The 15,887-nt window shown below is 35.7% G+C and overlaps 1 protein-coding gene across 1 annotated transcript; it reads left to right on the forward strand.

The window, feature by feature from the left end:
• The first annotated feature begins 5,247 nt into the window (after window positions 1-5,247).
• Window positions 5,248-6,729, forward strand: LOC131597116 (receptor-like protein EIX2). The gene is made up of 2 exons (XM_058869829.1): window positions 5,248-5,265; window positions 5,425-6,729. The coding sequence occupies exons 1-2, from the start codon at window positions 5,248-5,250 to the stop codon at window positions 6,727-6,729; spliced, it is 1,323 nt and encodes a 440-aa protein (XP_058725812.1).
• The last annotated feature ends 9,158 nt before the right edge of the window (window positions 6,730-15,887 follow it).

Below are 15,887 nucleotides of genomic sequence, written 5' to 3' on the forward strand. Positions count from 1 at the left end.
ACTACGACAAAAAATGCAAAGGATCCTTGCAAAACTCGTAGATACAGTAATTTATGTTCTTGTGAAAAATATTATTGGAATTGATCATAGATACAGCAATTTTGGTCTTTACTTACACTTAAGTTGATCATATATATAATATTATCTAAAGTTAGTTTATGCTTCAAAATCCAGTATTAATAACGTGATTCATCAAAATTGACGCTTTTAAAGACGCTAAGATTATCCATTCATTAGTTGTTACTGTGGTGATTAACATCCTTTGGATCAATGCATATACATATTATTTTTGTTTCAACATCACTTATAAAAATATTTGAATGAATAATAATTTTTTTCCATTAATAAAAGTAACACCACTTATTAAAATATTTAGATCAACAATACATTTTTACTTTTGTATATTAGCACTCAATATTTTTAACTTTAAATAAAATAAATTAAATTCAAAATTAGAATTTCCAACGGCTGTATCAACCCTGAAGGTTTCTGATGCTCCACTTTTGATTTTTGGCAAGTCAAACAAGTATATAAAAATTGAGCTATTTCTTTCTTCATACTCGACCACCAGAATAGTTTCTTAAGATCCTGATACATTTTCGTAGCTCCCGGGTGAATACTCAGACTACTCTGATGAATCTCCTCTAAGATGTTAGAACATGAAATGTTGTGATCATATTTTCTAGTTTTGATGATAACATTAGATATGAATTTTGTATAACACAACGTGGTACTCTAATAAATTGCGTTTTCCCTTTCAGGAAAAGTACAAAAGAGTATGCACTACATTAGCTTTTAGATGCTCTGACCTAGATGTTCTGGATGGCCACATCAGATCATGACAAGCAGAAGCAAGTTCTGAAGCTCTAAAGATATCACGCTCTGAAGAACTTCCAAAAGGCTGAAGCGCTGAAGTTCTAACAATGCACCAAACGCTGGAAACTCTGATATTCAAAGAGACTTGCAAAGTCTGAATCCAGTACAAAAGCAAATGATGAAAAGCTAGAAAGTTTAGTCTATGCATCTGACAAAAGGAACGTTGGAAGTATGGCTACAAAAGGCAAAGTCAGAAGTAGCAGTTAATGCAAGGCTCGAGGTAGTTGACAAAAGTGTGAAATATTAAATGCAGCATTGTAATGTATACGCAAAGCATTAAATGCAGTAATATTCAATGGTCATATTCTCATGCCTATAAAAGGAAGAAGTCGGCAATGAGAAACGTTAGAAAGCCTACGTTCATTCTTTACACAATCTCATCATCTGACTCTAAACCTTTCTCACAAACAAAGAAGCAATCTTTATCTTCAAGCTCACATACTTTTGTATTCTTAGTGAGATCTAGAACTTAATCTTAAGAGAAAAACCACTTGGTGATTATAGCTTTATTAAAAGCAAATTTAATCTCTTGTATTTGATTATATTTTTGTAAACCAGAACTTCTTGAGTGATCAAGTTGTGATCTGTAGACTCAAGAAGGCTTAGATGTTGATCTAAGTGGAGAACCATTAGAATCATTTTTTATTAGTGGATTAAATCCTCAGTGGAGGTAAATCACCTGTGAGGATGGACTGGAGGTAGTTTGAGTTCAAACGAACCAGGATAAAAATAATTGTGTTCATTATTTTTATCTGCCTAAAAGAATAAACCCTTATTCAATCCCCCCTTTCTAAATATTTTTCACTCTTTCAATTGGCATCAGAGCACTTTGGTTATAGATGCAAGCACTTAACAGTGTTAGACAAAAGATTCAGGAGGAAAACACGCAAATGTCAGCTGCAGTTCCACCTCCTAATGAACAAAACAACAATGGTAGTAACAGTTTCAATGGAAACAACAAACCACCAGTCTTTGATGGTGAAAATTTTGAATATTGGAAAGATAGGCTAGAGAGCTACTTTCTATGTCAATATGGTGACCTATGGGACTTGGTGTTGGATGGTTATACACATCCAGAAGCTATTGGAGTCAAAATCACTAGACAAGCTACGAGTGATGTGTAGCAACCTGCCCTAAAAATTAGACTTTTAGAGTCGCCACCTATTCTACCAAGGCGAATAGGAAACCTACGCAATTAAGAGATCATGGTAAGATACTATATTCAGGTCGAGGGAAGGTGTTAGGCACCCTCAACCCTTTCCTATGGCTTTGAATCTAAGGTTAACAGTTTTATGGCTATGAGTATTAAGGTAAGGTTTATGCTTTCAAGGGTTAAATAATTAAGGGAAATGAAACGGGAAAAATGAGATTTAGAGGGAAGGGGACTCGCCTTGGTTATCCAAGTGCCTACATATCTCCTTATGGAGAATCAGAGTCAACGTAGTTCGGGCACAAGATTGTACGCCTGAGAATTAGAATTGATTGTTTGAAGGCTTTTTGACTGGCCTGTCGTTGTTTGTGATTTGAAAGGCATTTTGAATTGCCTGACTGACAAGGATGAAAATCCGTAGTGTCGTGGTTTAGTGTGTTTTGAATGTTTTAAGTTTTGGGCGTACAACCCTGGTTTAATTTGTTACCATTAGTTACAATAATCAATAGGTTTGATTACCACGGCTAACAGATTGAAGGGAGGATTGCTAACCACTATAATCGATAGATTCGATTACCACGAATAGCAAATGTGCGTATTTTAATTATCGTTACTCCTCATAATCGATAGATTCGATTACAAATAATAACGAATTTTTATAGAGGAGAAATGCTAATCATCGTAACCAATGTATTTGGTTAAAACCATTTAGCAAAATAATTAATATTTTAATTAATATTTAATTATATAAAGGATTGATTATTACCCACCGCGATCAATTAATTTAATCGAAGCGAATAAAATTCTAAATTTGTTTGGCTAAAGCCTACGTTGGCTAGAAAACCCTAATCCTAATACTTTGGCCAGTGGCCCATGGGATGGGGCAAACCCTAATACATGATAATGTTTCTAGGGTTTTAGTGGTTTCTATAACAATTAATATTAATAAGATAAATTAATCGGAATAACCGAATAATCGGGAAAATAATATAAATGTTAATCATAGACTAATCCTAATTTATTATATAACCCTAATTGAAAATTACATTATATACATTATATATATTTTTTATTAAACAAATCATATGAATAATATGTAAATAAATAAAAGAAACCTGGCTTCAATCGTGTATTGCACATCCTTGAGGGAGTACCATGTAGCTGCAGGTTTAGGGACGTTGGATCTGATGACTTATTCATCCAATGGTGGTAGCGTGAGGGTATACAAGAAGACGCGTGGGGAGCTGAGTGCTAGATCGTCAAGTAACTCAATTCAAATGGCCAAAATAATCCAAAGGAGCCAGGGATCGAACCCCCCCTCTCCTTGGTCACATGTCCAGTTGCCTTACCAATAATGCTACGCTTTTGATTTGTTTATTAACCAACATAATTTGATAAAATATTAAACGCATGAAAATTTGTGAAAGAATTAAAGAACCTGTCCGCCTGGGTTCCACGCGAACCAATCATGTGCATGAGAGAGAGTTTAGAAGGGTTGACTACCCAATGTGACGGAGACACGCCATTAGAGAGAGAGAGCATGAGGCTGACCGTTTGACCCGCCAACGGGAGGGAGTCCAAGCGCCACGCGTGCATTCAGACTTTCCCACTTTACTGTTCATCATCCCTGTCCTCATCACCTGCGGAATTGCTCGCCGATTCTTCTGCGGCCTTTCCTGCGGATTCTTCCCTAGTTCCGTCCTCCCATGGCAATGGTTTCAAAACCTGCAAAATCAAAGTGCAACAAGAAAGAAGACAACCCAGATCCCCTAAATCGAGGCCCTTGAGTACGATGGCGCCACTGGTTTTGACTGAAACGGCTTGCATAGTGGAAAACGAAGGAGGGGACCTTCCTTGCCCTAACAATGGCATCCTTGGTTTTAAGCTTCAAAACTCCTTAGTAATGGTTCCAATCTTCTCTAAAATAATGCATAATCTCAAAAAAATCATCAAAACTCATTAATATATGTTAATACGTACAAAACGAAATTCTAGAAATATGCATAAACATGAACAAGATGTTGTGTCGTTCTGGAGCTGTCAACGGCTTCAAGGATGATGGGATCAAGCTCCTGGAATATTCAAGAAGATAATGGGACGATTCAAAGTCATTTAAACCTGCAGGAGAGAGTTACATGTTATGCCCTAGTTTTATGAAATTTTGTATGTCTTGGAACCCTAATGGCTTGCCAAGTTTTCGTCCCTCTAGCCCTACTGATCTTTTAGAATATATATGGGGTCTGATTTAGGGTTGAGATTTGAAGAATAATCCATCAAATGAGTGACATGGAAATTGAAGAAGATTTTGTATAAAATCTTTCTATTTTGGACCTTATTCTATTCCATGCATATTTTCTCTTTGATCATGGCTATTGAATGGATTTGATTGGATTAAGTATTTGGAGACACTACGCCAAATAAGCTATTTAATAGCGCTTTTTTTAATTTTTGATAGCACTTAAAAGTGCTATTAACCGCACCGCTATTGTAAACGTTTTTTGTTTAATATCACTTTAAAAGTGGTATTAAAGTACCGATTTTTAATAGCGTTTTTCCTTAAGCGCTATTGAAGTAGACGTTTTGCACATTTTTTTATTTGTTTTTGATAGCACTTTCAAACTAAGCGCTATTATAGGGCACATGTTTGATAGCACTTTCAAACAAAGCGCTAATATATGGCACATGTTTAATAGCACTTTCAAAGAAAGCGCTATTATATGATACATGATTGATAGCACTTTCTATTAAAAGTTCTATTATAGGATGTTTCATTAATAGCACTCTTTACAAAATGCTATTGTAGTATATTTTATAAATTTTTTTGTACACAAAATCATTCTTTTGGTGTGCAAATATCAAAAAGCTACATTCAATTCAATACCTAATAACACGTTAAGTTACTCATTGCATATATATTATGATCCATCAATAGCAAATATTTTAAATCAAATCCACTTGTTTACAAATATCACAACAAGGTCTAAAAAAGTACTTTACAACCATGACATGTTCACCTCATGGCTACTTGCAAAATTGAGTTCTATTAGTCCTACAAACTCATATACCAATATAATATGACATAAGTTGAACTTAGTAGAGGTCTCTTAGAGGCTTAAACTATGATAATTTTGGGAATAAGCCACTTAGATAGGTCCCTGCATAAATGTTCAACTCAAAATGGTTAATATAAAAGAAGTCTCTACATAGATGTTCAACTCTAAATGGGTAATATAAAAGAGGTCTCTACATATAATTTCAACTAAAAATGGTTAATATAAAATAAGAACAAAAGCATGAGTGGAGTTTTGAGGTACACTTTTCAAAATTAAGTAGAGATAGAAGAATAATCATGTATATTATGTATATTGTTCTTGACCACTGAGCCATAAACCATTTAGTACATTTATATTACTGGACCACTTCTCCAAAATATTGCTCTTAGATTGCCTAATCTTAGTCACTTGCTTCTTGGAAACAATCTCATCAATGACTCCATACCGAACTCATTGTGCAAAATAAACTCTTTGTACATTCTTGACTTTTCAGGAAACAATTTAGTTGGCAGCATTCCAAATTGTTGGAGTAAAAGTAAAAGATTGAATGAGATAAACCTATCATCTAACAAATTATCAGGTATTGTTCCAAGCTCGTTCGGCAATCTTTCCATTTTGGCCTGGTTACATTTGAACAACAATAGTCTTGAAGGAGAGTTTCCATCATGCTTGAGGAATTTAAAACAGCTGTTAATCTTAGATATTGGAGATAATCAAATGTCGGGGGCAATACCTTCATGGATTGGAGACATATTCTCCTTAATGCAGATTCTCAGGTTGAGAAAAAACAAGTTTCAAGGAAACATTCCATCACAACTTTGTAAACTTCCAGCTTTGCAAATATTGGACCTTTCCAACAACAAGTTGATAGGTTTGATACCTCACTGTATTGGAAAATTAACAGCAATGATTCAAGGATACAAACCGTCAGTTTCCTTAGCTCCCGGAGAACCGAGGTATTTGGAATGGTATGACCAAGATGTGAGCCAGATCATTAAAGGAAGAGAAGATCATTATACAAGAAATCTGAAACTTGTGGCCAACATGGATTTATCAAACAACAATTTGAGTGGACCTATTCCTAAAGGAATAACTCTTCTTACGGCATTGCGAGGCCTAAACTTGTCGCACAATCATTTGTCCGGTGAAATTCCAACAACCATCGGAGACATGAAGTCACTTGAATCTTTGGACCTCTCTCATGATCAACTTTCAAGCTCAATTCCTCACACAATGTCTAGTTTAACTTTTCTAAGTGCGCTAAACTTGTCCTACAACAACCTTTCAGGACCAATTCCACAAGGAAACCAATTTTTAACACTAAATGATCCGTCTATTTATGGTGGCAACCAATTTCTTTGTGGTGCACCATTGTCTAATCATTGTGATGTTGATGAAGATGATAGAGATGAAAGTGGAGATGAAGATGGAAAAGAAGACAACGTTGTTGAGAAATGGTTGTTTTACTTTGTGATTGCACTAGGATTTGGTAGTGGCTTTTGGGTTGTGATTGGTGTGTTGTTGTTGAAGAAGAGTTGGAGACATGCTTACTTTAGATGTATTGATGATGCATTGCTTAGGATAAATGGAACATTTAGAAGAGAGTTAGCAAAGTTAAAGAAAACATGTATGGGAAATCCTGTTGATTAGTGAAAGATTCAATTTACTTATGTAATGAAAATTTTAATATAAAATGTTTGTTAACCATATATTTCAAACACCTTGCAAATAAAATTCATATCACACCAGTTGCAATGTGCATTGCTGTTGCAGAAATCACAATAAATGCAATCATAACACCTCGCAATTGTATCCGCTACCGCAATTTGAAACCTTGATTCACACAAACAAATGGACAACTTTTCCAATAAAGAAGATAAATGTGCATAAGATATTTAAGTTTTCAAAAAGAAGCAAAGTTAAATCATAATGTATTCGCTGATAGATAAGTGCTAGAAATGGAGTGTGAGACTTACATTGAAGAGCCATGCATGCATGCAGCTATAATGATCGACAAAAGTACTTCCATAACAGAGTTATCTGAAACCATGAAATGATGAATTATAAACTCTGATTGATTATGAAAATAAATCCTAAAATACTCACGCAATAAATCAAACCACCATTAAGAACTTATTCGCGAACAAGGATGCGATTCGGATTGCAATTGCAATTTTACAAAGCTATCACAAATTTGAAGCAATAATGCTCTTAGCTACCGGAGGGAGAGCGGAGAAATTGATGATTCGGGAACCAGTCATTTGAATTTGGGTGCAGTTTAGCTGCGCGAGTTTAACATATTTATGATCTGATTTCAATTTGTTTTGAGTAGGTCACTAGCATCAATGTGAAACAACTCATTTATTTTCATTTCAATGAAATAACTGGCGGGATACAGTTGCACTCGCATGGGTACCGGCGTGTTCCCCATTATTTTGTTTATAAATCGTATATATAAAATTATATAATTAAAAATAGACTGAAATATATATCATTAAAGAGAAAAAGAGATATGCACTGACAGTATAAAATATTCTTACACGGTCAACTAATCACAACTATTTATCCAATTAAAATACAATTTTAATCTAAAAAAGTAATATAATATGACTGACAAATGTAAGGATTTTGATTTGATGTATGTATAAAGTTAATTTACACTGTCAATGCACTACCTTTAAACTCATCTTTAAAATGGTATGTAATAAATAATAATAATAATTATAAAAGATACTATAAGTTATTATGTTTGAGATTCTAATAATGTGAGGAAAAAAAATTACTCAACCCTAAACCCTAAATAATTATAATAAATTGGTGTGTAATAAATAATTATAATAATTATAAAAGATACTATAAGGTATTATGTTTGAGATTTGAATGATTTGAACAAAGTCAAACTTAAACAACATTTAAACAACATTTGTAATTCAAAATAAAAATATAAAATAAAAAAAATATTATACCTTATAATGTCCTACTCTGCAACGTTACTTACTCCGTTTTTATAACTTCTTATTTTTTCACTAAAATAATTTAATTACCGCAATATAAGTTTAATAATATAGTAAAGCATTAAAAATCCTATTATGAGTTTCATTGTGTTTGATTATTATTAAACTAACAATTTAATTTATATTTTTGTATATGGCGTCTTATATTTTTTTGTTCGTAATCAAGAAATATATTAAAGAACCAAAAAATCTAACACAACGATTACAAAAAGACGAGACAAAGCTCGAAGCAAAAGAAAATTAATCACCAAATATCACCTAGGAAAGATATAGCAAAGAAGATTTGCTAAACTCATAAAAGTTATAATTGGTTTGATTAATTTTTCCAATATAGGACCACCTCCATATAAGGGCCTTGATGCTCCAAATTGTATCAAATATATTCCAACGGTCATTCCGAAAAACGATCTCATTCCTAAGCGTCCATATAGACCAACAAGTTGCCAACTAAATAGTCCCTTGTTTTCCTTCACTAACTCCCTTGCGTTTGCAAAATTCAAGCCAACCCATAAAACTACTTAAGAGAGTATCCACAACATAACCATCACACTACGCCAAATGTTACATTTAGCAGCGCAGCGACAGCGCTTTGAGAGAAAGCGCTGCTATAGCTTTCACTAAAGACAAAAATATAAAACAAGGGGAATAAAGCGCTGGTATATGGGGGTCCTACGAAAGCGCTTTTAAAAAGCGCTGGTATAGGCTGGGCTACGAAAGCGCTTTATAGAAGCGCCGGTATAGGGTGGGCTACGAAAGCGCTTTTAAAAGCGCTGCTATAGGGGTAGCCTACGAAAGCGCTTTTCTCCTAAAAAGCGCTGGTATAAGGGGTGTTACTAAAGCGCTTTTCAAAAGCGCTCTCGTAGCTATTTTAAAATTAAATTAATTAAACTAATTAACACAAAAACACGTTTTGCCCCAATTAATTTCTCAGTCTCTCTTCTTCTCCTCGCGTACCTGAAGCCCTAACCACCTTCATCACTGTTCTCCGACCGTTCCTCCGCCACGACCTTCATCTTCAATTGCAGCTCCGGTCGTCACTCCACCACTACCTTCATCCACAGTTCTCCGACCGTCCCTCCGCCTCTGGTTCACCGTCTCAGTCGCTGGTTCGCCGTTCTCAGCCGCTGGTTCGCCGTCACCAGGTACATGATTCCTAACTGAAAATTGTTTAGAAGCTTGTTTTGATGAACCTAGCTGAGTTGTACAACCATAATATAAAAATGTAATCTTCTGAATGAAAGAATACCATCTGTGCTGTGTCGACATTTTTATCTCCATTTTTGTTCAAATCAGGTTTGACAAATTTCTTGATTGCAAATATTTTGTCATTGGATTTGGAAGCATACTTTATGCTTCAATTGTGAATCTGAATGAATTTGGTATTACATGAATGCTTTGAATCAATGAATTGGTGTAGGTTTTGTTGAAAAATTAAGTCACGGTTTCTTTTGGATTTCTTCTACCTGGTGCTGTTTGTGGCTTATAGAGCTACTGTCCTTACTAGAGTTAATTGGCTTATAGAGCTACTGTCCTTACTAGGGTCTGTGGCATATGTTTTGATACATTGTTTTGATACATTGATACATTATTTTGATACATTGTTTTGCTCTGTTTGAAGACAAAAGAGGTTTAGTCACAACAACTTACAAATTATTATAGGTTTTCGAGTGAAGATAATTTGAGTGATTGTAGGTTATGTTGTGTGTAAATACAACACGACACCGACAAATTAGTGAAGATATTTTGAGTGCTATCTTATTGATTATTAAGATTTAATAGTATCCTTTGAAATTAACGATAGAATAACATTCTTATTTAGATTTTTCCAACTAACATGTATATAAATATTGTTCACATCTTTTCATTGTTAATGAGAAATATTCAATATTCAAGTAAAAAGAAATTAATATCATTGATGTTAGAAGTGACTCTTAAACATAACTTAGGCACTATTTAGATAAACAGTTTAATTAAGTACTATATTGCATTAGTGCATATCATATAAGTGCCTATCTATAAGCTATTTCTATAACAAAAGATAAAGATAAAGCATCTAGCCAAAACATATTTGAGCATTTCGGTTTTGTAAATTCGGGTGTTTGTAGTTACTAGCTAATTGATAATTGATTTCATATCATTTTAAATAATTGAGTTCTATATTGGGGTTTTTTTGATATTGTGTTAGTAGTGGTGTATTTAACTGCATCGTGTGTGTTTAATTTTACAGTTACTTTGAATCCTCTGGTTTCTACTTGTTCAACGTCGATTCAAACCTACCCGTCTCCCACATCAAGTCTAACTCAGGTTACTATCCCTTTCTTCTTGCTTATAATTTGTTGTTGTCTGCTTATAGTTTATTGTTTATGGTTCTATTTAATTTCAGTTTAGTGTCTCTCAATCCATTTTTTGGTTTGTGGACTTATATTACCTTGAAATAAGGTAATGTCTTCTTTAAGAAATCGGGTATTCTGATTAGGTATTCTATTATGATGATAGCTATTTATTATCTTGACAGAATTCCTTAGTACCCGATAGAGAAACCAAGAAGCATTTGTTTAGCTTAATTAAGACATGGATAAGACATGGATGAATTCAAACCGATTGTCGAAAGAGTACGAGAAAGGGGTATGGGAATTCGTTGAGTTTGCGGTTGCGCACTCCAAAGATCCGCTTCGAATGCCGTGTCCTTGCTTGGGTTGCTGTTATGGGGGTAAGTTTGACGGGAATAAGTTGGCATCCCATTTACTACGGTTTGGAATTGATAGAAGTTATACATGTTGGACAATGCATGGTGAGAAAAGTAACGGGAATGCTGAGTCGAGTTGTAATAGGAAGTATGCTTCAAACGACGATTGCACAGACACATACGATTGCGATCGAGTCGAAGAGATTGCAGAAGCGCTTGAAGAAGATCTTGCGGATTGTCCCAAAATGTTTGAGAGGTTGGTAAGCAATGCAGAGAAACCGTTGTATGATGGTTGTTCAAAATTCACAAGATTGTCTGAGGTGTTAAAGTTGTACAACTTAAAGGCGGACAATGGATGGTCGGATAAAAGTTTCACAGAGTTATTAGCCCTTATGAAAGATATGCTACCAGAGGATAATGTTCTTCCCAATCGAACGTATGAAGCCAAAAAGATGTTGTCCTCTATTGGCATGAGCTATGATAAGATACATGCATGTCCAAACGATTGCGTTTTGTTTCGAAACGAGTATGCAGCGTTGAATGAGTGTCCTAAATGTGGTGCCCCTCGATATAAGAAAAAGTTGTCTCCTGCTAAAGTCTTATGGTATTTTCCTATAATTCCGAGATTTAGACGCATGTATCGTAGTGAGACCGATTCAAGACACTTGACTTGGCATGCAGATGAAAGAATTATTGATGGAAAGTTGCGACATCCAGCAGACTCACCACAATGGATGAAAGTTGATACTGATTATCCTGAATTTGGAAAAGAAGCAAGAAACCTTCGGTTGTCATTGTCTACTGATGGAATGAACCCGCATGATATTCAAAGTATCTCGCATAGCACATGGCCTGTGATTCTTATGATCTATAACCTACCTCCGTGGCTATGTATGAAGCGTAAGTACATGATGTTATCTATGCTAATTTCTGGGCCTAAACAACCAGGGAATGACATAGACGTATACTTGGCACCCTTAATTGAAGATTTAAAGTTTTTGTGGGAGAACGGTGTGGAGGTTTACGATGGGTATAGGAAGGAAAGTTTCAACTTGAGGGCGATGTTGTTTGGAACAATTAATGATTTTCCAGCATACGGAAATCTATCCGGGTACAGCAATAAAGGTCAAAAGGCGTGTCCCGTTTGTGAAGATGAAACCGATACGACACGATTGGAGCTTTGTCAGAAGAATGTCTTTCTCGGCCATCGTAGATTCTTAAATTCTAATCATCACTACCGTGGGTGGAGAAAAGCATTCAACGGAAAGGCCGAACATGGTACAGCCCCGCCTTTTTTGTCAGGTGATCAAATTTTTGAAAAGGTGAAAGATGTGAGCACTCAGTTTGGCAAGCCTTTTGCACAATCACTTGTCAAGGGTGGGTGGAAGAAGAAGTCAATTTTTTTTGAACTTCCATATTGGAAGTCGTTGCGCGGGAATCCATTGTCTAATAGATTCCGTTTCGTGTCTTCCGCCCATTGCAGCGGAATGGCAATTGCTTCGGAACCGGAATCAGTTAGACAACGCTTAGTCGATAGATTCATGTCCACCGGAAATACAGAAAGTCTGCATCTTTGGGCGTATAATACCCGACCAGTAGGGTTAGTTTCTCATTCTTTGTTCATCTAATCTCTGTTTCTTTTGTGTATAGCAAAATTTTCATATAACCTATTGTTTTAATTTATAGAGCACACTGGTTGCTGCTTGCTATCAACCCTATAAGGGAAGTCGTGTATTATCTGAATTCGGTAAATGGTGAATGGATCAATTATCCGGCTATGAAGGACATCGTTGATTTGTAAGTGGGATCGTTCTAAATATATATTCGTGTATATTTATATATTTACTTATTTGTGGGATTGATCTAAACATATGCTTTTATATATTTGTTAATTAGATCAATACAAGTGTTCCGAAGTCAACGGGACGCACAGGTATCCCGGACTAAATCTAACAACATTACTTGGATCCAAGTGCAGGTACATTATTTTTCACAATCTTGCTTATAATATTTATGCTACTTGATAAAACAAGACAACTATAGAATCTTATTTGTTTTTCTATGTAGTGTCCGCAACAGCGAAACAGTTACGATTGCGGATACTTTGTTTTGAGGTTTATGAAAGAAATCCTTCAGGCGAATCAATTAGAGATTCCGCTCATGGTATGAATTTATAACTTAAGATAATTTCATATAATTTATTACATTTAACTAAATATATCATTCATATTATGTTTTTGTTTTGTAGTACCTTGACGAATTCCGTGCTGCTGGGTACCCGAGACTTAAGTTGGAAGAAATAAAAGAGGATTTGTGTCAATTTTATATTAAGCAATTTTTCATGTAGGATTTGTGTCGATTTGAACTATAATATTATTGATGTTGTAATGATGTATATATATAATTTTGGATATTATAATGGTATTATATTAGTATATATATTGTCTTACTGATGACTGAAATAATATCGTCGAAAATAAATTACAGGTCGAAAATATTACAGGTTGAAAACATATTACAGGTCGAAAATATTACAGGTCGACTGGGAGGATTAAATTACAGGCTGCACATTAAAATACCTCATTTAGCAACGACAGCGCTTTTAAAAAGCGCTCTTAAAGGTCCACCTACTAAGGCGCTTCTTAGTAAAAGCGCTGCCAAAGATTAATAAAAAAGCATAAAAAATAAAAAAAAACGCAACATACGAAAGCGCTTTTGGAAAAGCGCTCTTATAGGGGGGGCTATCAGAGCGTTTTTTCTAGAAAAAGCGCTCTCATAGGGGGGGCTATCAGAGCGCTTTGCTGGAAAAAACGCTCTTAAAGGGGGGTCTACCAAAGCGCTTTTTCCAGGAAAGCGCTCTTATAGGGGGGGCCTACCAGAGCGCTTTTTCCAGAAAAGCGCTCTTATAGGGGGGGTCTACCAGAGCGCTTTCAGAAGCGCTTTTGTATGCTACGCCAGCGCTAGCTTTTACAGCGCTTTTAAGCGCTTTAAAAGCCCAAAATAAGCGCTTTTAAAGCCCCAGCGTGTTGTAGTGTCATAACCAATCCAAGAGGCCATATCTTTCCAAATCAAAATAGACGCCCGACATTTAAATAAGAGATGAACCAACGATTCCGACTCCGTTCCACACAACCCACAAGAAAAACCCGAAGAGAAAGAAATATGTCGCATAAGAAGAAGATCTAAGGTCGGCATTCTATCTATGAAGCACTGCCATCCAAAATATTTGATCTTAGAAGGAATATGCAACTTCCAAATACAATTAAACGCTAAAGAAAATTCCAAATCTGGACCCAACGGAACATGATAACAATTGGATAAAACATAAAAACTTCTTACAAGAAAGCCATGAACCGGTTCCGGCGACCAAACCACTCCATCCCGCACGCCCCGAACCGGCTGCCAGTCGCAAAGACACAAGTGCAGCCGCTGCACTTCTTCAACAGCAGCGATGCTGTTCTGCCTTCTAATTCCGCAATCCCCCCACCTCCAAACCTCATTGTTCCATCCTCCCATGTAAGCTATTGACACAAACTTCAACTCCGAAAGCTCGTACGCGGCCGGAAATAATTCCTTTAAGCAAGAATCCTCCATCCACCTTGAGTTCCAAAAAGAAATATTATATTCGCTACCAAGAGAGAACCTACAATTTTCAAAAAAAAAATCATCGGAGTAACAATTTTCCAAAGACAAAATGTCCATCCACCAAGATGATTTAGAAATCTTCCTAGAGTTTTTTGCGTCAAAGGAAATAACATGAATATTAATATCTCCATATCTAGCTTTCAACACCTCATACCACAAAGCCTTCGAACCACCAAAGAATCCTCCACCGCCATTTAGTTAGAAGAGCTAAATTAAAATCTTTAATTCTTCTCAAACCGAGACCACCCTTTTCAACCGGTAAACAAATATTCTTCCAACTCACCCAATGAATTTTTCTACCTTCACCCGCCCCTCCCCAAAGAAAATTACTTTGTAACCTCAAAATATCCTTTAAAACCTTCTTCGGCGCTTTATAGAAAGACAGCATAAAAATCGAAAGACTACAAAGGACGGATTTAAGAAGAGTAAGCCTCCCTCCAAAACTAAGTAACCGAGCCTTCCAATCCAAAAGCCGAGATCTCAACTTACTCATTATCCCCTTCCAAGATGAAATCCTTCTAGGATTAATGCCAATAGGAATACCGAGAAAAATGAAATTAATTTCCTCCCTCCGACAAGACAAAAAATTAGAAGCGAAATCCAAAAAATGATCGCTCAAGTTAATACCAATGAGTTTACTTTTGTGATAATTAATCCCTAGACCCGAGACCATTTCGAAACCTCTTAAAATAGCTTTGATCACCCAAACTTGCTTCCAACTCCCTTCACCAATTAAAAGAGTATCGTCCGCAAATTGGAGGATATCTACACTACAAGCTCTCCTAAACTTGAAACCACCATATTCACCAATTTCCACCGTCTTACAAACAAGCCCCTTTAAACCCTCTGCTACAATTACATAAAGAAAAGGCGAAAGGGGGTCCCCTTGCCTTAATCTCTTCTCAACCACAAACTCGTTTGTAGGAGAACCGTTGACAAGCACCAACATTTTACTCGAGAAAATTAAAGCCTCCATCCACTTCATCTATAAATCCCCAAACCCCATCTTTCTTAACATAAATCTAAGAAAGTCCCAAGACACATTATCGTATGCTTTCTTGAAATGCACCTTGAAAAGTAAACAACTACTCCTCTCCTTTTTAGCCATATCCACCACTTCATTAGCCACTAAAACACCATCCAAAAGTTGCCTACCTGGAACGAAAGCACTTTGACAATTAGAGATAATTGATCCTATCACCTTCTTTAATCTAGAAGCCAAAAGTTTAGAGATAGCTTTGTAGACACATCCAACCAAACAAATAGGCCTATAATCATCTAACCCCAAATGATTTGAAGATTTAGGTATCAAAGTTAAGAAAGAAGAAGTGATAGCCTTTGGTAATAAAGCCTCCTTATAAAAACACTCGAAACATCTAGTAAAATCCCCTTTCAAAAAGAACCAACAATTCTTTATGAACAAAAAAGAGAAACCATCGGGTCCCGAACTTTTTGATCCCTCA

The sequence above is a fragment of the Vicia villosa genome, linkage group LG4 (genome assembly GCF_029867415.1).
Source record: "Vicia villosa cultivar HV-30 ecotype Madison, WI linkage group LG4, Vvil1.0, whole genome shotgun sequence".
NCBI classification, from domain to species: Eukaryota; Viridiplantae; Streptophyta; class Magnoliopsida; order Fabales; family Fabaceae; genus Vicia; species Vicia villosa.